Source organism: Vanessa cardui, chromosome 29 (genome assembly GCF_905220365.1).
Source record: "Vanessa cardui chromosome 29, ilVanCard2.1, whole genome shotgun sequence".
NCBI classification, from domain to species: Eukaryota; Metazoa; Arthropoda; class Insecta; order Lepidoptera; family Nymphalidae; genus Vanessa; species Vanessa cardui.
In genome coordinates this window covers 2,014,687-2,038,387 of record NC_061151.1, presented here as the reverse complement: position 1 = coordinate 2,038,387, position 23,701 = coordinate 2,014,687, and the positions used below count along the sequence as shown (strand labels likewise).

The 23,701-nt window shown below is 35.3% G+C and overlaps 2 protein-coding genes across 4 annotated transcripts; one reads left to right on the top strand and one right to left on the bottom strand.

Moving 5' to 3' along the window:
* The first annotated feature begins 316 nt into the window (after positions 1-316).
* LOC124541927 lies at positions 317-7,049 on the top strand. Of its 3 annotated transcripts, XM_047119861.1 has the most exons (6): positions 317-463; positions 573-769; positions 2,605-2,768; positions 3,997-4,056; positions 5,633-5,691; positions 6,862-7,049. In XM_047119861.1, exons 1-6 carry the CDS (start codon positions 355-357, stop codon positions 6,933-6,935), a joined length of 663 nt encoding a protein of 220 aa, XP_046975817.1. In that variant the 5' UTR covers positions 317-354; the 3' UTR covers positions 6,936-7,049. The 3 variants fall into 3 exon arrangements, with proteins under 3 accessions (XP_046975817.1, XP_046975818.1, XP_046975819.1); XM_047119862.1 differs by lacking the exon at positions 3,997-4,056 and having other exon boundaries at positions 6,862-7,048; XM_047119863.1 differs by lacking the exons at positions 3,997-4,056; positions 6,862-7,049 and having other exon boundaries at positions 5,633-5,741.
* Positions 7,050-10,944: 3,895 nt separating this feature from the next.
* Positions 10,945-23,666, bottom strand: LOC124541904 (tRNA pseudouridine synthase Pus10). The gene is made up of 12 exons (XM_047119826.1): positions 23,442-23,666; positions 22,951-23,282; positions 21,949-22,058; positions 20,693-20,832; positions 19,206-19,307; positions 18,566-18,684; positions 17,832-17,945; positions 15,730-15,832; positions 14,457-14,563; positions 13,069-13,159; positions 11,674-11,860; positions 10,945-11,151 (listed from the first exon to the last, which is right to left on the bottom strand). Exons 1-12 carry the CDS (start codon positions 23,562-23,564, stop codon positions 10,973-10,975), a joined length of 1,707 nt encoding a protein of 568 aa, XP_046975782.1. The 5' UTR covers positions 23,565-23,666; the 3' UTR covers positions 10,945-10,972.
* Positions 23,667-23,701: the final 35 nt, after the last annotated feature.

Sequence of the window (23,701 nt, the reverse complement as noted above, 5' to 3'; positions counted from 1 at the left end):
AATTATTATCGTTATAATAGTAGAAAAACAATATTCCTCATATGCATATACAAAATTAAAATACGTAATATTATAACTACAAATCATTTAGATCGCATGGCAATGTATAGCAATAGCTAGTATGCATTTTTTATTGTTCTGCAATCCCTTTTCCCTGTGTGACTAACATTGGCTTCCAGTCCATTAAAGAAGGCCGTGAGCCTAATAAAAAAATATCTATTACCGTCGCAATTACGCATTTGCTATTTTCCTCTTTTGAGTAAAACTCTTTCCAAGAGTCTTGGCCTTGTAATAAAAAAAAAAATACTTAAATTTTAGCTAACAGCGTTTACTATACTATGGGCTACCCCAGGAATGGCAAGTATCAACATAAGACGCCCTGGCTGGTTAGATCGAATGGTGGAATACCAGAAGAATAAGTTTTTAGATGATTTAAAAAAAATAAACGTTGTTCAAATAAAAGGTAAAAATTTTATTACCAAGATTTTTTTTAATTATTTTTTTTATATTATTTTATGTACAAATTAGGTGTGTATTTCCTGTAACTGTTATTTATAGTAAATATTTTTTAGCGAAAATGGAACAAGCACCTTTCGGGTACGCAGACTCTCAAAATTGGGATTATGAATCAGTAATTCGCCTGCTAACTCTGATCAGAGACAGTGATGGAGCGAAGTCCGTGAGAGAGGCTCTCCGCCGTTCTATGCAATTGAACCGGCGGTTTATGTCTGTTGTACAAAGTTTAAAAGCATTCCCTAGTTTGGGGAAGGTCAGTGAATATATATTTTTTATTTATTAATTAACTAGCTGTGCCCGTGACCTTGTGCACGTTTAAATTTAATAAAAAATATCTTGTAGCCTTAGTTACTCCCCATTATATCAGTTATCCGCGAGTGAAAGTCCCGTAAAAATCGGTCCAGCCGTTCTAGAGATAGACCGACAAAAATAGTAAAAAATGTTATTTTGGTATATTCACCGTGTATAAATACACATGCATTGAGTAAAAAAGGACTATTTAAATTTTACCAACAGGCACTCCAATTTTATTATATGTATAGATTTTATATAATAATAGTATTATCATAGAGGTTTATTTTATTTTGGTTGTATGTTATAATCTCTGGAACGAATGAATGAATGAATAAATTATAACTGATTAAAATCTCTTTCATTCGTAAATGATTGATATCATTTGTAGCTAAATAATTATAGCTACAAATTATATCAATAATATAGATAAATGCAGTCGTGTAAAGCCAGGAGGGGGTGGGGGTCTTATTTGAATAAAGCTCAGAAGTTATTGTCTGTTTATCTACTCTGTAATAACTAATAACTCAACAACAAACAACAACAGCAGAACTTGTAAATTTAATTACCGGGCTAAGGTCTCGTCTCCCTTTTTTGAGGAGAAGATTTTGAAACATATTTCACCGCGCTGTTCCAATGCGGTTTGGTGGAATACTAATAACACGATTGCGAACAATACTGACAGATTGTCGAACTTTTTTTCGCGAACTTAGGCTGTCTCAACTCGTTTAATCAATAAAATAAATAAAAGAAAAAAAAAAACAATTGAAACAACCTATAGCTAATTCGTTTGAAAATAATATTAATTTTTAACAATAATTCAAATTGTAATCAAATTTTGAGCAATCACAAACAACCGTTAACTTCAGATATGACAACCACATAAATAAACACAAAACCACAATTATTAATAAACGATCTTACTGCTAAGTAGTGAAAGTACCGACACTCTTACCGACCGACGACTGATGACAAAGTGACCTGCAGTCTATCGAGCGGTCGTTTTTATACGAGTCGGAAGGTACGCGAACTACCCGCAATAAGTTCGGCTTATAATACATATGTATATGTTTATTTGCGAGACAGTGTTCATTATTATTGTGTAAATATTTCAACAAATTAGTCACTCGCAGGGATCAATATTAGGTCCTTAAGCCGCATTGACGTATATTTTGTGCCAATATGGTCGTCTACTTCAACAAAGTTTTCAAATAAATGATTTTTGAGTGGAATTTCTGACACAAAACTCAGAAAAAAAGTTGTTTCAAGCTAAAAAGAGTCTGGAGTCTGCTTTGACAAACCCAATTTCCATTTTTATTCGAAACCGCAATTAATTTTCTTGTGACGGCACTAAACGCTATTATATATATAGTGTTTTGATATACGTTCCGTTTCAAGTTACTTTAATTCGTAATAATTGTTAAAAAACATCATTATAGTAAAAAAAAAAAAGAAAAAGAAATAGAATTAAAAGAAAATGTAAACAAAACAATACGATTCGAACATTTTGAGAGTGTAACAAAAATGATTTTTCAAATCAAATCAAAACAAAATATACTTTATTCAAGTAGGCTTTTACGAGTACTTTTGAATCGTCATTTAACAAATATATTAAGTGAAACTACCACCGGTTTCGGAAAGTGAAAATAACCGACAAGAAATTCTGTAGTTATTCTTTGTCAACATTTAAAAATATATATTTACGAAATATATCCTGAAAGTCAACAAGTATTAATTCCACGCTTTCTTATCGTCTGTATAATCTTAGTTTAGTATAAAATGCCAAAATAATTTCAGGAACACGATAACCATTTGTATTATGACATGGATGCTGGTGAATATTACGCGGATGCGAAGTACGATACCTTTGATGAAAGAACGGAGGAGGATAGAATTATCGTCGTGAGCAATCCAGTGGAAGCGAGACTACCCAGTGCCAGCATCAGCGTTAAGCTACTTAAGTGAATTAATCCATACATTTTGCGTATTTACTAAGTTATCAATGATAGAAAGGTACTTCGGTGTACCCGGGCGCTTGACGTCTTGAGCATCGTTGAATACCCCTTCCCACTTAATGTGGTAACGTGTTCTTCTATTGACAAAAAATGGACAGTGCCATTATTCATGATATGAGAACAACTGCTTCCTACAATCCTATAAAAGATAATCAAAGAAAATCCATACATTTTACGTATTTAAGTTCTCCATGATTTTAAAGATATATATGAAATTAATTACATTAATTTCTCGTATCATATAATAAAAGTTCTGCTGCATCGTCTGTCTGTCTGAAATTCATTAACAACTGAGGATTTTCAAACTATTTTCCGACAATGACCTCCGTGATCCAGTTGTGTACACCGGATTCCCAGCAGAGTCGGCGAAAAAAAAATTTCATTAGTTTTTCATGTTGTCTTGGGTCTGGGTGTTTGTACCGTCGTTACTTCAGATTTTCCATAACACATGTGCTTTAGCTACTTATTTGGGATCAGAGTAATGTATGTGATGTTGTCCGATATTTATTTTTTTCGCCAATGGATGGAGTCCATTCATTCGGGACTTTTAGGTGTTTGTTGAGGATGTCGCAAATATCTTACTGACGAGCAGCTTTACTGACGTCCGCTGTGTCAAACAATGCGTTTATATGTTAAATGTAGGCCTCTATTCTACTTGAGTAAAGTCAAAACGGTTCGCTAGTAAGTTAATTAATAGTTCGAAAATGTCACCATAGATAAAGTACGTGAAGTTACCCATATCTGGAATAATATGTGTGTTGATTCAAAATACTGTGAAGAAACCTTGTTTTGGATGTAATGACCTAATTTCTGTTCCAATAAAATTATGCCTTAAAAGTCAGGTCATGTTATTTAGCTAACACCTTTTTTATGGAACTCCTTTGTACACAAAGGATCCGATTTTTTCGGGTAAGAGAAACGTTTAAAAATATATAAATCATGTAACGTATGTAGAAGGCATAGGTGATGCCTTCTACGTACATTACATTTAACAAGTTAATGGTATCCTTTGAGCTACTCCTCAAAAGCAGTTCTATGAATCCAAATTGTTCAATCGATATTTAAATTAAAAAAAAAATGTTTTTTTCTTAAATTTTGGAACATCATTTGAATAATGTGGAAGGACAAATTAATTGATTAGAACCATCGATAAAAATGAAAATACAATTCACAGATCCATTTTAGAAAATAGAGCGGAAGCAGGTCGATACATAGCGACTACGAAGAAAAAAATGTAAGTTGATTTGTAAATGTCTATGTAAAATAAAATTATATTAAGATCAGTAATTATACTAAGATCAGTCTGTAGTTCCGACTGCGATATCCTCAACAAAGTACCTAAGGCTATTTGACAATGCGAAAAATAAATTGTGAATTATTGTAATCAGCGTATATTATGAGTTTAAAAATGGTTATATACCAACGAAAGTTGAAAATAATACTTAATTTATTCAAAAATCAATAAACAAAAATGCATTTTTTCAAACGTTTGTCACGTGACACAAAACGCTCCTGATTGGCCATGCTTATGATGAAGTCATTTTTTTGTAAACTTTGCTTTTCTACTATATGTACCACAGATTAAAATACAGCAAAGTGACGTTACCAACCCCATTGCAGGGCCATATTGTCCAAGTAGCGTTTTCGCGCGTTATTTAAATATGGAATTTTTAATACGATATTTTTCGGCAAATATGTACTAGAAATAAAAAAATCAACTTTTACTGGGTTCCTTAACCTCTACTAAATAATATAAAATGGATTTTCAAAAACCAGTCAAATAGCCTATGCAGACTTTTATTAAGTGGAAATAAGTGAAAGTTATCATTGGTAAAATTGGTGATTATCACTTGTGTCTAAAACTCTCTATCAGTATTTTCTTTGTTGATTCTTCTGCTTAGATTCACACGTAATCTTTCAGTTTTCTTAGAGATGTATTTCTTTCATCACAGAATACGTGATAAATTTCATACTTTAATTTAAAATTTTAATGTAGAAATACACAACAACAACAGCCTGTAAATTCCCACTGCCGGGCTAAAGGCTTCCTCTCCCTTTGAGGAGAAGGTTTGGAACATATTCCACCACGCTTTTCCAATGCGGGTTGGTGGAATACACATGTGGCAGAATTTCTACGAAATTTGTCACATGCAAGTTTCCTCGCAATGTTTTCCTTCACCGCTGAGCACGAGATGAATTATAAGACAAATTAAGCACATGAATCAGCGATGATTCACTGGGTTTGAACCCGCAATCATCGGTTAAGATGCACGCGTTCTAACCACTGGGCCATCTCAGCTCATCCGTGGAAATACATCTCTGCTATAATAGACGTTCCAAATCTATATACTTAAAGTTATGTACATCTGGAACGTCAAAAGTTTAAACACTATTATAGAGGCAAAAGTCCTTTCACGGTGAAAACAATCCTGTCACGACATCATCCTGACATCCTGTCATCCTGTGTTCGGTGTACCCGGGCGTTTGACGTCTTGAGGATCGTCTAATATCCCTTCCCACTTAATGTGGTAACGTGTTCTTCTATCGAGAAAAAAATGGACAGTCCCAGTATAAATGATATAAAAACAACTGTTTTCTACAATCCTATAAAAGAAAATCAACGTAAACAGTTAAAATAGTACCAGTTGTTAGTGTGAATTGTTTCTAAATATGATAAATATAATAACTTTGAACCCAATTTTTAATTTTTTTACACAAATTTCCATAAATCACACCTTCGTTCTATAATTTTAATGAAATTGAATGTGTCAATCTTAAATGGCGTCATAAAGCTTGCATATTCATTTCAGACCCTGGTCGACAACGAGTAAGAAGTCTAATGCATCTGGTGCGGACTCATCCAAAGACGGTATCATTAATATACATATATTAATATTATAAATCTGAAAGTAACTCTGACTCTGTCGCTCTTTCACGACCAAACCGCTGAACCGAATTTGATGAAATTTGGTATGAAGCAAACTTGAGCTCCAAGAAAGGATATAGGCTACTTCTTTTGCCTGACATATCCCAACTAACATCCTAAAACGACCGACACCGCGGGTGATTAGTTAACAATGTTCTACGTTTATCATGTATATGTCACACTGCTAACGCTCTTTATATTTTGTGGAAAAATCTAAAGACTACGTGTGTTAACGTGTCCTTATTATACGCTGTAAGAGAGTAGTACACTACTATGTTGTTATTATACTTTTATCTTTAAAATTTATTTATAGGGGCTTATTGTTTATTTTGTTTGTAAAGCCTGTATTGTATTTGTATAGCCTTAAACCATATTAGTCTGTTTGTTCTAGCTTAAGTTTTTAATATTGCTTAAAAGTGTATTACTTTTTATTTAATTCAACTGCGCTGTAAATGCCTGTAGTGGTGTATCACACTGCACTGGTCCGTGTACATTTATTACATAAGTGTTATTGTGAATATGCCGATGGTGTTTCAAATAAATAAATTGTGCCATATGTGTGTCACCACCATGGAAGTAACACAGTGGAATACACTGCAATCTTACTCCTCAAGAAGGGTTGACTATGTAGCACAATGTACCACAGGTACAAGGGACATAACATCTTCGCTCCCAAGATTGCAAAAAAAAGGCATTGTAACGTGTAAGAACTGGTTATTATTTCCTACAGCGCTTATGTGTATAGGCGGTAGTGATTACTTACCATCAGGGGTCTTAGCTAGCTTTACCTTATAATAAAAATACAGGCTGTTACTTAAACCTTTAATCCTTACTAATATTATAAATGCGAAAGTAACTTTGTTTATCAGTCTCACTTTAACGCCAAAACTACTGGACTGATTTAAATGATGATGAATGAATTTGGTACGCAAATAGTCCAGAGCCTGTGAAAGGACATAGGTTAATTTTGAATTGGAAAAAAGTATTGTAAACAAAGCAGTCTTACATTAATGTAATATTTTAAGTTAATTTGTACATATATTCATATTGTCTACACGAGCAAAACTAGTATATAATAATAATTCATTTTGTTTAAATATAATACAAATGCAGCTCCCTCGGTAGCACCAACTGTGGCACCGGGTAAGTTAAAGAATATTTATTTCCCTTCTTTCTTCAATTTTTGAGGTTTATAATGTAATGTAGCGAATGTTTTTTTTTTATAGTATATTTAGAACCAGTATTGCCTTGTTAAACAATAAATAATAGGACATATTAATAGTCTAAGATCCTGCGAAAAATCAGTCCTTAATTCCGGTTGTCGAATTTTAAAAAGTAAAATATCGCTGCGTAATATATAGATTTGAAACGGAGTGTAATGACAAAGAAAATTCAGCAGTTGAAGATCTAAGTTATATTATTATTATTTTTTTTATGTTATAGGTTGGCGGACGAGCATATGGGCCACCTGATGGTAAGTGGTCACCATCACCCATAGACAATGACGCTGTAAGAAATATTAACTATTCCTTACATCGTCAATGTGCCACCAACCTTGGGAACTAAGATGTTATGTCTCTTGTGCCTGTAGTTACACTGGCTCACTCACCCTTCAAACCGGAACACAACAATACTGGGTACTGCTATTTGGCGGTAGAATAACTGATGAGTGGGTGGTACCTACCCAGACGGGCTTGCACAAAGCCCTACCACCACTTAAAATCAATATTATGTCCGATGACGCGGATCCTGAATAATTTAAAAAAAAAGTTGTATTTTTAATTTTTTACAATTCATAGAAGTATATTTTTAATTATCAACCCATATGCAATTTATTTTTTGACATATTAAATTAAATATAAAATAAATATCTCGGTGAAGGTCGTTTTATATCGGGATCTTATGCTATCAATAAAAAATAAAACACACTTATATATATCTTTCTTCCCACCAATTTAAAAGAATTCACCAAGCCATAGATTATTATTATTATTTATTAATAAATCAGCATATAATTTTTCTTATTATATTTTTTAATGTATACAGATATACCGGAGGGTAATTCCAGTTCAGCTACTAATCAACCGGAAGTGACAACTATTGGTTAGAAAACTTCAAAAAAGTTCTATTTTCAAACAGAAAATAAATACTATAATTGTTTTTTTTCTTTTAATTACTTATACGTTTATGTTACTGGTAATTTTAGGAACCCTGAAAATACTTAGGATATGTATAAAATAGTGGATATGTCACCGTAAGATTACAAAATTCGTTAGATTACAATCTATCTCGTGAGATTGTTAACTGTCGAAATATTGTGAACCGTGTAATATGACTGCAATTCAACGTATTATTTTTCGCTATATTATAATCCAGTGATTCCCAAAGTGGTCCAGGTGTACCCCCAGGTGTCCACATGATGGGGTCTACGTAGGGGTAAAAAATGGGAGTCCATAAGATGTTAATGAGGGGTCCACGAAAATTTATTTGCTTTTGATAGTAAAGAGCAAAAATGTAAGCATATAATGTTGTCTTAGTTTTTCGCGATTATTACACATTGAAATTTAAGATTAAAACTAGTTTTAACGGATTTAAATAAGGATTTTTTAAAATTTAAATAGTTTAAGTTTATCCGTGACCACGAACGCTGTAAAGTGCTCGAAACGTCAGGATGTTAAAAATAATTAATATACGCAATTTAAATCCGTTAAAACTAGTTTCATTTCAAATGTAAGCATTAAAATGGTAATATAAGTATATATTACCATATTAATTTTACACGACAATCAAGGTATAGGTATATTACCATATTAATTTTTCTTGTAATTTTATTCTTTAATAAGTATTGTGTTAGAAAACGTACCATTCTTCGTTTTTATTTTACCTATCGGAATATAGGGTCAGGACTCAGAAGGGACACCATTTTTATTTGTTGGTGACATTAAGAATGTGGTAGAAATGTAGCAACACCACCACAGAAACCAATGAAATTTGAAAGTGATCCACGAGAAAAATAACTTTGGGAACTACTGTTATAATCCATCGATGGGAAGCGGTGAAATTGTTAACTGGAATAGAACGGATGCATGTCGCGCGCTGATTGGTTGAATGATATGCCCCCCCCCCTTGCCGCCCTGGAATCTACCATATTATTTTACCGTAAAATTGCAAATACCGTTAAACTATTTATTTCGCGCAATTGTAAACTGTCAATACAATGTAAACGTGAAATAATAATGTGATATAAATTATGATATAGAATCAAATAAATATGAGTAGTATGATTAGACATATTAACAATGTTGTCTTGGGTCTGGGTTTTTGTGGTGCCTTCGTTACTTATGATTGACCATAACACAAGTGCTTAAGCTACTCACATTGGGATCAGAGTAATTAATGTATGTGATGTTGTCCAAAATTTATTTATTATTTTATTTACTGGGTTTCATGCCGGTTGTTATCGATAGAATCTGCTTTCCGGACCAGTGGTACCTTCACTAAGTATAATTGTCAAATGACGATTAAAAAGTGCCTGTAAAATCCTACTTGAATAATGTATATGACGGCACCACTGCATTTTGAGAGCGTCAAGAAACGTCAAAAGCGATAATAACATCGGATAGCAACCTTTTTTTTAATTATGGTATTAATATTGGTATTCAGTCTCTTTTGTAAGCGGAGTCAAACGGAAAACAATCCTTTTGCATCTCGCAGAAACAAAACGTGCCTGGTGGAGCGTCTTTACCTGAGTTGATTGTATTACTGATAATATTTCGTTGTAATAATTATTGGATATTGTAAAATAACCTCATACACGTTATTTTAATTCTCTTCGCCCGACAACCCACTATCGCTCGGCAGCCACATATGGGAACCAAAAATAATGATAACGGCAATGTGCCGTTATATATTATTGATTTGACTAGAAAAATAAATACATACATTTAAAATGCAACATAATCGATGTTAAAATAAAACAAGATACATTGTATACAAAATATTTAATATATTTAACTTGTAATAATATAACTGTTACAGTGATGACTTTACAAAATGGAACCATTAATGTGTTATTATCAGCTGTTTTTGAATTAAGAACACGGTTTTAACGGTTAACTGTAAAAATGTTAAGTAAACACTTATTTCTCTCTCATCGTTCTTTAATTATTCAAGATACAAATAACTCTTTGAATGATATCTGAAATTCAAACTTAAAATAATTTACTAGCGCATTAACTTATACAAACAAGTTACAAACCTTCTCACTAAAGGAGACTTTAGCCCACTAGTGGGAAATTTACAGGTTGTTATTGTATTATAGTATCTGCTAAGAGACAAATGAAACTGACGTTAATAAACTTAAGAAAAACCAATGATATTCTAATAAACAGATATGTTATACCCATACTAAACAACAGAAAAAAGTGTGCCGCGCCGGGGACCGTTTATTACATTTCGTTACAGGTAAAAAGGATAGCTTGATAAAAACAATAAGTAAAAGGGATAACTAGATGTTTTAATTACGCAAAACGTATTACTACGTAATTATGATGTATTAGAACGTATTACTACGTAGAAAGACTGAAGACAAACGTCCCAATTGGGACGTTTTCTAGTCTTCACTTTTTGCACGTTAATAACATATCTGTTTACTAGAACATTATTGAGAAAAACATTAATATATTTGATAGAAAAATCCTCATAAATATTTACACAAAGCATCAGAGTTTGCAAACATAATCAAACTCTATATATCATTCACGGTCCATTTCCATTGCCGACATTCGGGGGTGTCATGTAGTGGGGGGGGGGGGCATGTAGTGGGCGGTGTCATGTAGTGGGGGGTCATGTAGCGGGTGTGTCATGTAATGGGGGGTCATGTAGTGGGGGTGTCATGTAGCGGGGGGTGTCATGTAATGGGGGGGTCATGTAGTGGGGGGTGTCATGTAGTGGGGGGTCATGTAGCGGAGGGTGTCATGTAGCGGGGGGTGTCATGTAGTGGGAGGTGTCATGTAGCGGGGGGGTTCATGTAATGGGGGGGTCATGTAGCGGGGGGTGTCATGTAATGGGGGGGTCATGTAGTGGGGGGTGTCATGTAGTGGGGGGTCATGTAGCGGAGGGTGTCATGTAGCGGGGGGTGTCATGTAGTGGGGGGTGTCATGTAGCGGGGGGGTCATGTAATGGGGGGGTCATGTAGCGGGGGTGTCATGTAGTGGGGGGGGTGTTAGTGCGCGGGGGGCCAGGCGAGGTGCACGGCGCACACGTCGAGCGCGAGCAGGTCGGCGCGCGCGCGCAGCGCGGCGGCCAGTGCGGGCGCCGAGCGGCCGAGCTCGCCGTGCACCCACTCCTTGACGTACGTGCCCGCCGACGTGCGCAGGCGCAGCGCGAACAGCTGCGGGTGCTCTGCCAGCGCAACCACACATTTACACATTATCTCTGTAATACACTTATAGTATGACACAACTTAGATGCAGCATCGGCAAATTCAATAGAATCGATTAGTGCCGATTCACACGACCAATAGAAACAGCTCCCTATCGCGCCATTCGACGCTATTCGTCGCTATAGATTCTCGCGTCAGTTCGACCCGAGACAGCGAGTGCATGTAAATCGAAGTGTCAAATTGACGAATATATTGTCTTAGGATACTTTGTGTTATTGCGTTTGTGTAAAGATCATATTCACATGAGAAATAAATACTGATAATTTGAGATAGCGTATTTAATTCGGATGTGATCGGTTTTACGAATATCGCCAATGCTACATCTAAGTTGTGTCGTGCTATACCTACACACGACTTAAAAAGAAAAATAATATGTCAATAACTATAAAAGAGTAACGAATTAATTGGTTCCGTAGTTACCCCTACCCATCAATATATTTAACTACAAATTCAACAATATATTCTAATATGATCTCTCTCACCTGGTATTAAGGTGGCCTTCAGATCCAAGATATCCCGACTCCTGGTCAGTAGGGGGCGCCTGTGCAGCACCCTGATCGGCGTTTTCTGTTGTATGGCGATCTTTACGTCTGTACTCGTCGTGTTCGTGTACGAATTTATACGATTTATGTCCTCGGGGGTGACTCGTATTGGCGCGGTATGATCCTCCTGGGTGGGAATTAGAATATAAGATTATTATTCCAACACTACAACAACAGCCTGTAAATTCCCACTGCTGGGCTAAAGGCCTCCTCTCACTTTGAGGAGAAGGTTTGGAACATATTCCACCACGCTGTTCCAATGCGGGTTGGTGGAATGCACATGTGGCAGAATTTCTATGAAATTTGTCACATGCAGGTTTCCTCACGATGTTTTCCTTCACAGCTGAGCACGAGATGAATTATAAAGACAGATTAAGCACATGAAATAGCGGTGCTTGCCTGGGTTTGAACGCGCAATCATCGGTTAAGATGCACGCGTTCTAACCACTGGGCCATCTCGACTCTCTCTCCAACACTATAATAGTAGTAATAGCTATATTATATATATACACTATAGCAATAGCCCCCTATGGGGGGGCAGACGTTGTATATAATTAAAATATTTTCAGTAGAGTTTCAAGAAAATATCCAAAAGGCTATTTGACTGGTTTCTAAAATCCGTTTTTTTATTTTTAGTACATATTTGCCGAAAAATATCATACTAAAAATTCCATATTTAAATAACGCGCGAAAACGCTACTTGGACAATATGGCGCTGCAATGGGGTCGGTGACGTCACTTTGCTGTATTTCTCTATTTAATCTGGGGTACATATTGCAGAAAATCAAGGTTTACAAGAAAGTGACCTCATCATAAGCCCGGCCAATCAGGAGCGTTTTGTGTCACGTGACAAACGTTTGTAAAAATGCATTTTTATTTATTGATTTTTGAATAAATTAAGTATTATTTTCAACTTTCTTTAGTAAATAACCATTTATAAACTCATAATATACACTGATTACAATAATTCACAATTTATTTTTCGCATTGTCAAATAGCCTATTTTATGAATTGAACGGCACTTCGGTATATATATATAGAAATATATAGAAATCACTATATTATATATAGTAGAGGTCTCGCGACTTACGAAACAGTATCTAATATAAAAACTAATCATAATATATATGCACCAACTTTTTGGTTAAACATTTTGTCAATAAAATCGAAATTTATCCGACGACACGTGAAATTGTAAAATACGGTGAGATTATAATCTATCTCGAGAGATTATGAACCGTAACATACTGCTAGATAGATTATAATCTAACGGTATTCACAATTTTTCTTAGATACATAAATATATACGAGTTAGTTATATTTATTTAAACTCACGTCAAATTTGGAATGCGATAATTTAATGCAGAGCGCCTCGTAAGTTTTACTTTTCGTTTCTTCGCCCTTTTTCAGCTGTACCAAGTCGTCTCTGGAAAATTATCAATGAAAATAATTACAGAATTTGTTTATTTACGACATCACATTACAAACTTCTAAAATTATCAGTGTCTCTTTACTACATTGTCTATGTATTATATACAAAAACCTACCTCTCGAATTACTCTATCTATTAAAAAAAAACCGCATCGAAATCCGTTGCGTAGTTCTAAAGATTTAAGTATACCTAGGGATATAGGGACTGAAAGCCGCTTTGTTTTTAGTATACTATGTATTGAAATCACTCGGAGTTACCTAAGTCTCTATTACGGGGTCCTTGGTCACTTGAACTACTAAGAGATAATTAATATTTATCAACAACAGCTTGTAAATTCCCACTGCTGGGCTAAAGGCCTCCTCTCCTTTTTGAGGAGAAGGTTTGGAACATATTCCACCGCGCTGTTCCAATGCGGGTTGGTGGAATACAGTACAATATAGTTTTCCTTCACCGCTGAGCACGAGATGAATTATAAAGACAAATTAAGCACATGAATCAGCGGTGCTTGCCTGGGTTTGAACCCGCAATCATCGGTTAAGACGCACGCGTTCTAACCACTGGGCCATGGGCCATTTCGACTCTAATATTTATAATACAACACTATTCCAACCATGAGATATATATTAATTGCGAATCGGTGGTAGATTTTTGACTATCAATATGAAATGGTAAACACTTCTATCTTGAATAAAGGTTTTCGAATTCACAAGGGTACTTTATATGTATCGTTGACGACATACATAAAATCATTATAAATTGTAGCTTATGTGTTGTTATATATAACCTATATTACCGTAAAATTTGAGCTGAGACGGCCCAGTGGTTAGAACGCGTGCATCTTAACCGATGATTTCGGGTTCAAACCCAGGAAGCACCACTGAATATCCATGTGCTTAATTTATGATTTTAATACATCTCGTGCTCGGCGGTGAAGAAAAATATCGTGATGAAACCTGCATGTGTCTAGTTTCAAAGAAATTCTGCCACATGCGTATTCCACCAAACCGCATTGGAACAGCGTGGTGGTATATGTTCCAAACATTCTCCTCAAAAGGAGAGGAGGCCTTAGTCCAGCAGTGGGTAATTTACAGTCTGTTATTGGTGTTGTAAACCTTTATACATCAGTAATAAAAACGTGATAACTCAAAAATTGTTCACTTTTGGATCATGTAAATGGGGTTTAAAATTATTGTAAATAGTCACCTCTATCACCTCCTAACGGATATACGTTGAGTTACCAATAACCCTGTATATTAACATCCAAAGGGGTTATATAATATGTTTTACTTACTTCGAAATGGGAGTCATCTCTTTGACAATAACTTCGCCCCCTTCCGATATCTCCTTACAGACTCCTTTCAGTTCCTCCGGCGTCAGCTGACGTGTTGGATCGCTTATCTAAAATAAATCAAAGTGACTTTAGGTCTTCAGACTTGGACTGATCATCAAAATTAAAATTTAATAATGATTTATTTACGCTTTTTAATCGTCTCGTAATGCGTTTTTCCAGCGAAAAATATTTGGCACTAGTACGTTCTCACGCATATATACAAACCTTACGTGTATATGTATCACCGTAATATTACAAACATCGTTAGATTACAATCTCTCTCGTTAGATTACAATCTCTCTCGTTAGATTACAATCTACCTCGTGAGATTGTAAGCTGTCGATATATTGTGAACCGTGAAATAATATTGCAATGTAACGCATTATTTTTCGCTATATTGTACTTCGACAGTTTACAATCTACCGAGATAGATTATAATCTAACTATGTTTGTAATCTTACGGTAACATATACATGCCACATTTGTCATTATATCTTAGCAAAGCAATACGGGTCCAGACATATCAATCTTCAAGAAAACCAGCACGTCCCCGTGCACACACGCAAACACACGCACACATACACATATATTTAAATCCAATCATAATAGCACGTTCCCACGCACACAAGTAAACAATACGTGCACACATGCTACATTCATCATTACCTTCAAACACATCAAAAAGATCACGTGCACACAAGCAAACATCACATGCACACACACATGTATTTAAATCCAATCATAGTAGCACGTTCCCACGCCCACACGTATACAATACGTGCACACTTGCCACATTCATCATTACCTTCAAACACATTAGCCAGATTACGTGCACACACGCAAACAATACGTGCACACATACACATATATTTAAATAGCACAACAACAACAACGACAACGACAGCCTGTAAATTCCCACTGCTGGGCTAAAGGCCGCCTCTTCCTTACAGGAGAAGATTTTGGAACATATTCCACCCCGCTGTTCCAATGCGGGTTGGTGGAATACACGTGTGGCAGAATTTCTAAGAAATTTGTCACATGCAGGTTTCCTCACGATGTTTTTCTTCACCGCCGAGTACGATATGAATTATAAAGACAAATTAAGCACATGAATCAGCGGTGCTTGCCTGGGTTTGAATCCGCAATCATCGGTTAAGATGCACGCGTTCTAACCACTGGGCCAGCACACATATACATATATAATTATATCTGAGCACACTACAGTCATCATTACCTCGATAGCAAAGGGTCTCCCGTCGCCGAGACACCGCACATCCACATCTTCCCTGCCGGCCGCTATAAACTTGAATCTACGGTCAGCGTCCTCGGGATCAAATCTGAAAATATTATAATATTTATTTATATTAATTCAAACTCAAACTCAAATTCCTTTATTCAATATAGAAGCATCACACTTACTTATTGATTGTCAAATAAACACTACCACCGGTTCGTAAAAAGGAACACCCTGACCTGAGAAGAACCGGCGAAAGAAACTCAGCGGGTCTTTTTTTTGTTATTTTTTTCTTGTCAAATTAATAAGATACATAGAGTTGAGATGGCCCAGTGGTTAGAACGCGTGCATCTTAACCGATGATTGCGGGTTCAAACCCAGGCAAGCACCTCTATATATATGTGCTTAATTTGTGTATAATTCATCTCGTGCTCGGCGGTGAAGGAAAACATCGTGAGGAAACCTGAATGTGTCTAATTTCATCTAAATTGTGCCACATGTGCATTCCACCAACCCGCATTGGAACAGCGTAGTGGAATATGTTCCAAACACTCTCCTTAATGGAAGAGGAGGCCTTATTCCAGCAGTGGGAAATTTACAGGCTGTTACTTTACTTTAATAAGATACATGATCATGACAAATTAATAAGATACATGATCATGACATAATCCGTGATGTACAGTCAGATTAAGAAAACCTTCGTCAGTTTTCAAATTCATTCCTTTATCAAGTCTTAAAGTCTTAGTGCCTTTTGTAACTAAAGCACTAAACCGACATATAAAATTGAACTTACACAGTATGATAACTTGGTTCAAAATCGTGCAACATCTTTGGACTGCGTCTAGTATTATGTTAACATGAAATCTTTTTAATGGCGTAATTAGACATTCCATATTTAAAGTAGATATATCTTCTAGTGAATTGTCAAAATATGTCTGTCAGTGTCATTCTTGATCGGTAAAGCAGATTATCGCTCATACTGAGCACACGAAAATAGATCTTAAGGTGACGAACCCTTTCTTACCCGGACTGTACATTTCAAAATTTAAATCAATATTCATCATTCAAGCACTTTTGAATCGTCATTTAACAAACTATATTACGTGAAGCTACCACCGGTTCGAAATGCAGATTCTACTTATAAGAACCGTCAAGATACTCAGTACTTACTCTTTTTCAACATTTAAAAATACAAAGTCATGTTAGTTAAATACAATAACATATGTTTACAATACAAAAATCAAAATCAAAATCAAAATATACTTTATTCAAGTGGGCTTTTCCGAGCACTTTTGAATCGTCATATAACAATTAAGTGAAGCTACCACCAGTTCGGAATGCAGATTCTATCTAGAAGAACTGTCAAGACACTCAGTACTTACTCTTTTTCAACATTTAAAAATACAAAGTCATGTCAGTAAAATACAATAACATATGTTTATAATACATCCTGCCTGGAAGTCAACAAGTATTAATTCCACGCTCTTTTCAACCGACTTCAAAAAGGAGGAGGTTATCAATTCGTCTGTATTTTTTTTTTACCTCATAACTTTTTACTGGGTGGACCGATTTTAATATATTTTTTTTTTTGTTTGAAAGGTAGTGCTTCCCGTGGGGTCCCATTTTTTTTAAGGGGCTCGTATCGCTTCTTTCTTTTGATTGTTGAGACAAGGGCACCGTGGCTGACACCGGATCCAAATATAACATATACGCGGCTAAAGCTAATCGTAAATCGACTTCTAAGTAGTCTAATATTTTTCATTTCATTTTACTTAGGAGGACTCTAAAAAATATGTTAAATACGCAATTATTTTTATTACTTTTTAGTGCATATTCATTTGTTTTAAAATAGTGTTTTGATTGAAGTCGGTTTTTCTTTTTGTTAAAATTTTATTTATCATCTTATTAGAGCTAAAGTCCCCCATTAGTGGTTTAATTCGGTAATTGCCCCTCCCCCTTCTTCGGATGGGAAGTCGAAGGTTTTTGAATCATTCACAAGCAAGCTTGTGATGCCCCCAAGAGTCACATAAGGTTTCATTAGTTTTGTAGATGCTGCTTTGGGCTAGGGCGTAGTAGGCTTTGAATCTGTGGCTAAAACTTACTTGTAACACTTTGTTAGTGGTCCGAATATGATTTCCTGTACCGATGACGGTAGAACTCTTCTACCTTCCAAAATCCACGGGGATTGCGGCAGATTTCGACTCAATTTTATATATCTGAAATATATTAATAATTAAATAGTACACAGATACAAAATAGCTAGATAAATAAACAACTTTGACCTTGAATTGACATGTCGTCACTTTCGAAACTTTTTATAATCTGTAGTATAAATCAACAACTAATATTGTTAATTTGGGTTTAGTCATCTTGTGGTTAAAATAAACTTTAGTTTGTCCATCTTTACTCCTTCCGTTGAAATATACTATAAACAACAACACACAACATAAATGACCTTGAAAAAATATTTCCTTGATTATGTTTAATGAACATATTGTGTGTCTTCATGACCTTTTTTACACTACTGGTTGACGGACGAGCATATGGGCCACCTGATGGTATGTGGTCACCATCACCCATAGACAATGACGCTGTACAAAATATTAACTATTCCTTACATCGTCAATGCACCACCAACTGGGAACTAAGATGTAATGTCCCCTGTAGTGACATTGACCTCACCCTTCAAACCGGAACACAACAATACTGAATACTGTTGTTTTGCGGTAGCATATCTGACGACTGGGTGGTGCCTACCCAGACGGGCTTGCACAAAGCCCTACCACCAAGTAAAAGCCTTGTCTAGTCTAGTCCAGTAATAGGCAGGTAGGATTACCTGCCGGCGAGGTATATGGGTGCGTGTGCACAAGCGGCGCCCACACACGCGGCGCGAGAGTGTGGCGCCCGCAGCGCATCTCCCGCCGACAGCGACCACAGTGTGGCCAGTTCCAGTGCCTGAGGGGGGGGGGACACTACTTTAGCCACACACATATGGCGCAATACATTAACACCCAAAGTTTTCAAGGTCATATCTCGTGACTTTTATTACACTGGCTCACTTAGCGGATCACTACAACACAGAATATTCTTGTTTATTGGTAAATTAAATCGGTAAAAAGTAGGAATGTTATTAATTTAAATAACAAAATTGGGTTATGTTTGATATAGAAGTTACTAGTTACGTAGTCTTTTAGCCTGTCTGATTATTTGTTCTGGCTTATCTCTGGAACGGCTGGACCGATTTTGATGGGACTTTCACTGGCAGATAGCTGATTTAATAGGGAGTAACTTAGGCTACAGCAATAACTTCTTCGATAAATTCAAAGTCACGGGCACAGCTTGTTTACAATACTAGTTTAGAATTTTAAAAAATGTCACTGTAAACCCAAAGATTTCTCAAAACTAATATATATTTGTTATAATGAGATCAAATATTAGAGAGTTTAATTTATTTGATAAATAATTAAACAGATTACCTGTTCGACCGATCGCCTCGTAAACTCTGTCACGAAACGCCTCTTCTGCTTGCTGCGTTCCGCAAACAGCTGCGGCGATACCGTTTTCAATATTTCCAATTCCTGGAAAACAACACTTTAGGATAAAAAAATTAAATTAATATATTTTTTTTTATTTTCATTAACAAGTTTGTTCTTAAATATAAAGTTGTTGGAGTCTCCTTTTAAGCATATGAAAACCCTGTGCCAGGAAACTCCGCTCTTCCATATCACGAATTAGGTAAAAGTATACAAGATATTTAAGGTACAACAATAATAAAGAAACAATATAAAAAAGTAATAATAAGAGAAGTAATTATCAAAAAGAAAGCAAATGTGGGATTTAAATGTATGTGTATGTTGGTGTGAGTAGGATATGAATGCTAGTTCCTATTTTCTAAAAAAAAATCCGTTTCTTGAAAACTTAAAGAATTCACTTTAAGCCAGAATAGACATATATAGCACGACACAATTTAGATGCAGCATCGGTCAAATTCGTAAAACCGTTCACATCCGAATTAAGTACGCTATCCCAAATTATCAATATATATTTCTTATGTGAATATGATCTTTACACAAACGTAATAACTTGTAATATCATATGACCTAATATATTCGTCAATTTGACGCGTCGATTTACATGCTCTCGCTTTCTCGGGTTGAACTGACGCGAGAATCTATTGCGACCAATAGCGTCGAATGGCGCGATAAGGGGCTATTTCTGTTGGTTGTATGAATGTAATCTGATGCTACATCAAAGTTTTATCATACTATACTTTGAACTCAAGTAATTATTATTAGGGAATCATTCTTTAGTCCACTTTTTCCAACATTTGTATAATTCCACCTAACAAAACTAGTTTAGATATTCATCTACAATTATCTAGATATGATGGTCCATTGGTTAGAACTACAGGTATTTGGATCCTAAACTATCCAACTCAACTAATGACTCCGGATTTAAACTGAGTACACACCGAAGCAAGTATAGCTGAATTTTCACTTGCCTAAGTTTGTATTTAATTATTTTTTTGTGCGCTACATGAAAACCTGCATGTGTTCAATTTCAACAAAACTGCACATTCGAATAGACCAACCAACAACAGCCTGTAAATTCCCACTGCTGGGCTAAAGGCCTCCTCTCCCTTTGAGGAGAAGGTTTGGAACATATTCCACCACGCTGTTCCAATACGGGTGGAATACACATGTGGCAGAATTTCTATGAAATTTGTCACATGCAGGTTTCCTCACGATGTTTTCCTTCACCGCTGAGCACGAGATGAATTATAAAAACAAATTAAGCACATGAATCAGCGGTGCTTGCCTGGGTTTGAACCCGCAATCGTCGGTTAAGATGCACGAGTTCTAATCACTGGGTCATCTCGACTCTCAATTCGAACAAAATTTCTTTAAAAATTACTGCTCAAAGAGGGAAGAGGCAGTCGCCCATTTTAAGGCAGTTACTTTACCTGTAATTCATCAACATAGTCTATGTTAACGGTGATAAGTAATGGAGATATAGCCCCAGAGTCGAGTATCTTGTTTATATATGCACCGAGTTTCACCCCAAACGACCATTTCCATGCTTCCTTCAGTGGAGTCAAGACTTCTGCAAGAAATAATGTAACTTTAAAGACGGATAAAGATAGAGATGGTAGAATTGGGGGTGAAGTTTTATAAATTTTGCCCGGGTAAAGCCGCATATTAAACTAGTAATTTATATACAGGGTTATTGGAAACTCAACATATATCCGTTAGGAGGTGATAGGGGTGACTGTTTGCAATAATTTTAAACCCCCTATTTATAATCCAAAAGTGAACCGATGTTTAATCATTTTTAAACAACAAAAGAAAAAAAATGATTTTATTTGATACTTTTTTTAAATATGTTTTTGAAGTAGCATTTTTGACAAATTTTGAAAAAAGCTAAAAAACGTGATAATTCAAAAACGGTTCACTTTTGGTTCTAAATAGTCACCCCTATCACCTCCTAACGGATATACGTCGAATTACCAATAACCCTGTATATATATTGTTGGAATAAACAAGCAACATCTGCGTCACGTCACACAACTTCCCTTAAAAAAAAGAAAAAAGGCGGGAGATTTGCGGCTGACACATTGAGATCGCCATTATGATTATTACGGTGTAATGTGATTATTGATGGTTATTTGTGTTGTAGATTAAATGTTTTTCTTTTGTGGTAGATTGATTGTTATTGTAAATTAAGGATAATTGTTTTAGAGGTTAACCTACTTCCTACTTCTGGTTCTAAATATATATATGTATAAACACATTGACAAAGGTACTTTTAAATACAAGATTATATTGATGAGTAAAGCAACATAGTAACAAAGTTAACGAACATTTTCTTTCGAAAGTTTAAGAGTACAGGTTATTGATAATAAATTTAATGAAACTAAAATGTAGAAGAGTTATGTAAATGGTTTTATAGATGTTAATAAAGCGTGGAGTTAATACCTGTTGACTTCCAAGCAGGATATATTAATTTAAATAATTGTATTAACTAACATGACTTTGTATTTTTTAAATGTTGAATAAAAGAGTAACTACTGAATTTCTTGCCGGTTCTTCTCGGTAGAGTCTACTTTCCGAACCGGTGGTAGCTTCGCTTAATTCTAAAATGACGATTCAATAGTACTTGTAATAGCCTACTTGAATAAAGTTTATTTTGAATTTAGTAGTTTAGTTCAATTGACCTTACTTGCATCATACTGAGGGAATTCATCGACTAGGTGTAACGTAACTGCTTTTTCACGTAACAATGTCGCTATCGGTGCTGATAGTGCACAAGCAAATGTGTTACATTCGTATCTGTGAAATGAAACATTTGTATGTTATGAGACAATTTTATTTTTCTAAATTCCAATGATATGTCTGTTGTATATATATGCATATGTAATGGTAATGCATATGATTTTTAAGACTGATTATCAATATAACGGATGGGGGTATCCACTGCTTATTAAATTAAATAATATCCATTCCTTACATTATCCACCATCCTAACGAACTAAGATTTTGATGTGATATTTCCATGGAAGACAAATTGCTATATTTAGTAACTTGCATTACCTTTCATTACTTATAATAGAATTCGGTTCTTGTCTATTTTCTTTTTTTTTATGATATACATAAGTGGGTATGTCAAAAATGCTCTTAAATATTGGTACAGTACAAAAGTGAATCATTCCTTACATCAACAATGGATCATCAACCTTTTGAAACTGAGATTTTAAGTTCATGTGCCTGTAGTTATGCTGGCCCATTATTTTTCAAATCAGACAAAATAAGTAAGTAAAGTAACAGCCTGTAAATTTCCCACTGCTGGGCTAATGACCTCCTCTCCCATTAAGGAGAGGGCTTAGAACATATTCCACTACACTGTTCCATTGCGGGTAGGTGGAATGTACATTTGGCAGAATTTCAATGAAATTAGAGACATACAGGTTTCCTCAGAATGTTTCCTTCACTGCCGAGCACGAGATGAATTATAAGCACAAACAAAGCACATATATATATAGTGGTGCTTGCCTGGGTTTGAACCCGAAATCATAGGTTAAGACGATGTTCTAATCACTAGGCGATCATGGCTTAAATCAGACAATCGGACAATACTAAGTAATAATAACTTTCTTTGTTTAATATTAAATAATTACATGGTGACCGTTCAAGCTTGAACGAGCCCCTACCCCCAAAAACTCACCCTTTTTTATCTAATATTTCTTTAACCATTTGATAGCATTCCTGCCAATTGTCCTCTTGTAGAACACCCAAGCAGCTGACACATACATTTAACTTTCGTTTCTTGTTTGGAGGAGATATACCATCATTGCTATCGAGTATAGCAGGATCTATTTCTGTTGAGCCATTATTTGTACCATTTTCCTTACTATCCAAAGATTTATCACAGATTTCATCACTATTTCTTACATTACTACTGATTGATGCACTATTTTCATCACTCGTGTGAGCAGAAACGTCTATCGTCGTGTTTTTATCAGTGTCTATAAGCTCAAGATCATTTTCTTCACGAAACTATAAAAAAAATTTATATCTTAACATTTAATTACGATGTAAGTCTTTAATTAACATAAATTATGAATCAAATGTTTTAATATTTTGTTATAGCAAGACATATTTGAAATTGTTAAGAAAAGTAATTCAATATCGTTGAAAGTAAATATGAAAACAAACTTTGGTAACATAATCTTTTGAATTTTCGTATGCGTTCGGTTGTTTTATTCCAATATATCGAAGACAACAGGCTTCGCAACATCCTAAACCCTTACAGAATTTGTATATGGCTTTCTGGTCCATATTTACATTCACAAATTGAATTAACCGCACGCGGTTTTCAATAAACAATTCACAACACGAAGCCCTTAGCGAAGCAGATTTTGACACCTTGTCAACTGTCAGTCTGAATTTTGAGAAAGTTTGCAGTACTGTAATTT

Coding starts and splice junctions, on each gene's coding strand:
- LOC124541904 (XM_047119826.1), bottom strand. CDS start 23,564: ATGGACCAGAAAGCCATATACAAATTCTGTAAGGGTTTAGGATGTTGC. Junction 17,946..18,565: donor CCCATATACCTCGCCGGCAG/GTAATCCTACCT, acceptor AATATATTTCAG/ATATATAAAATTGAGTCGAA. Junction 15,833..17,831: donor CCACTAACAAAGTGTTACAA/GTAAGTTTTAGC, acceptor TAATATTTTCAG/ATTTGATCCCGAGGACGCTG.
- LOC124541927 (XM_047119861.1), top strand. CDS start 355: ATGGCAAGTATCAACATAAGACGCCCTGGCTGGTTAGATCGAATGGTG. Junction 464..572: donor AAACGTTGTTCAAATAAAAG/GTAAAAATTTTA, acceptor AATATTTTTTAG/CGAAAATGGAACAAGCACCT. Junction 770..2,604: donor CATTCCCTAGTTTGGGGAAG/GTCAGTGAATAT, acceptor AAATAATTTCAG/GAACACGATAACCATTTGTA.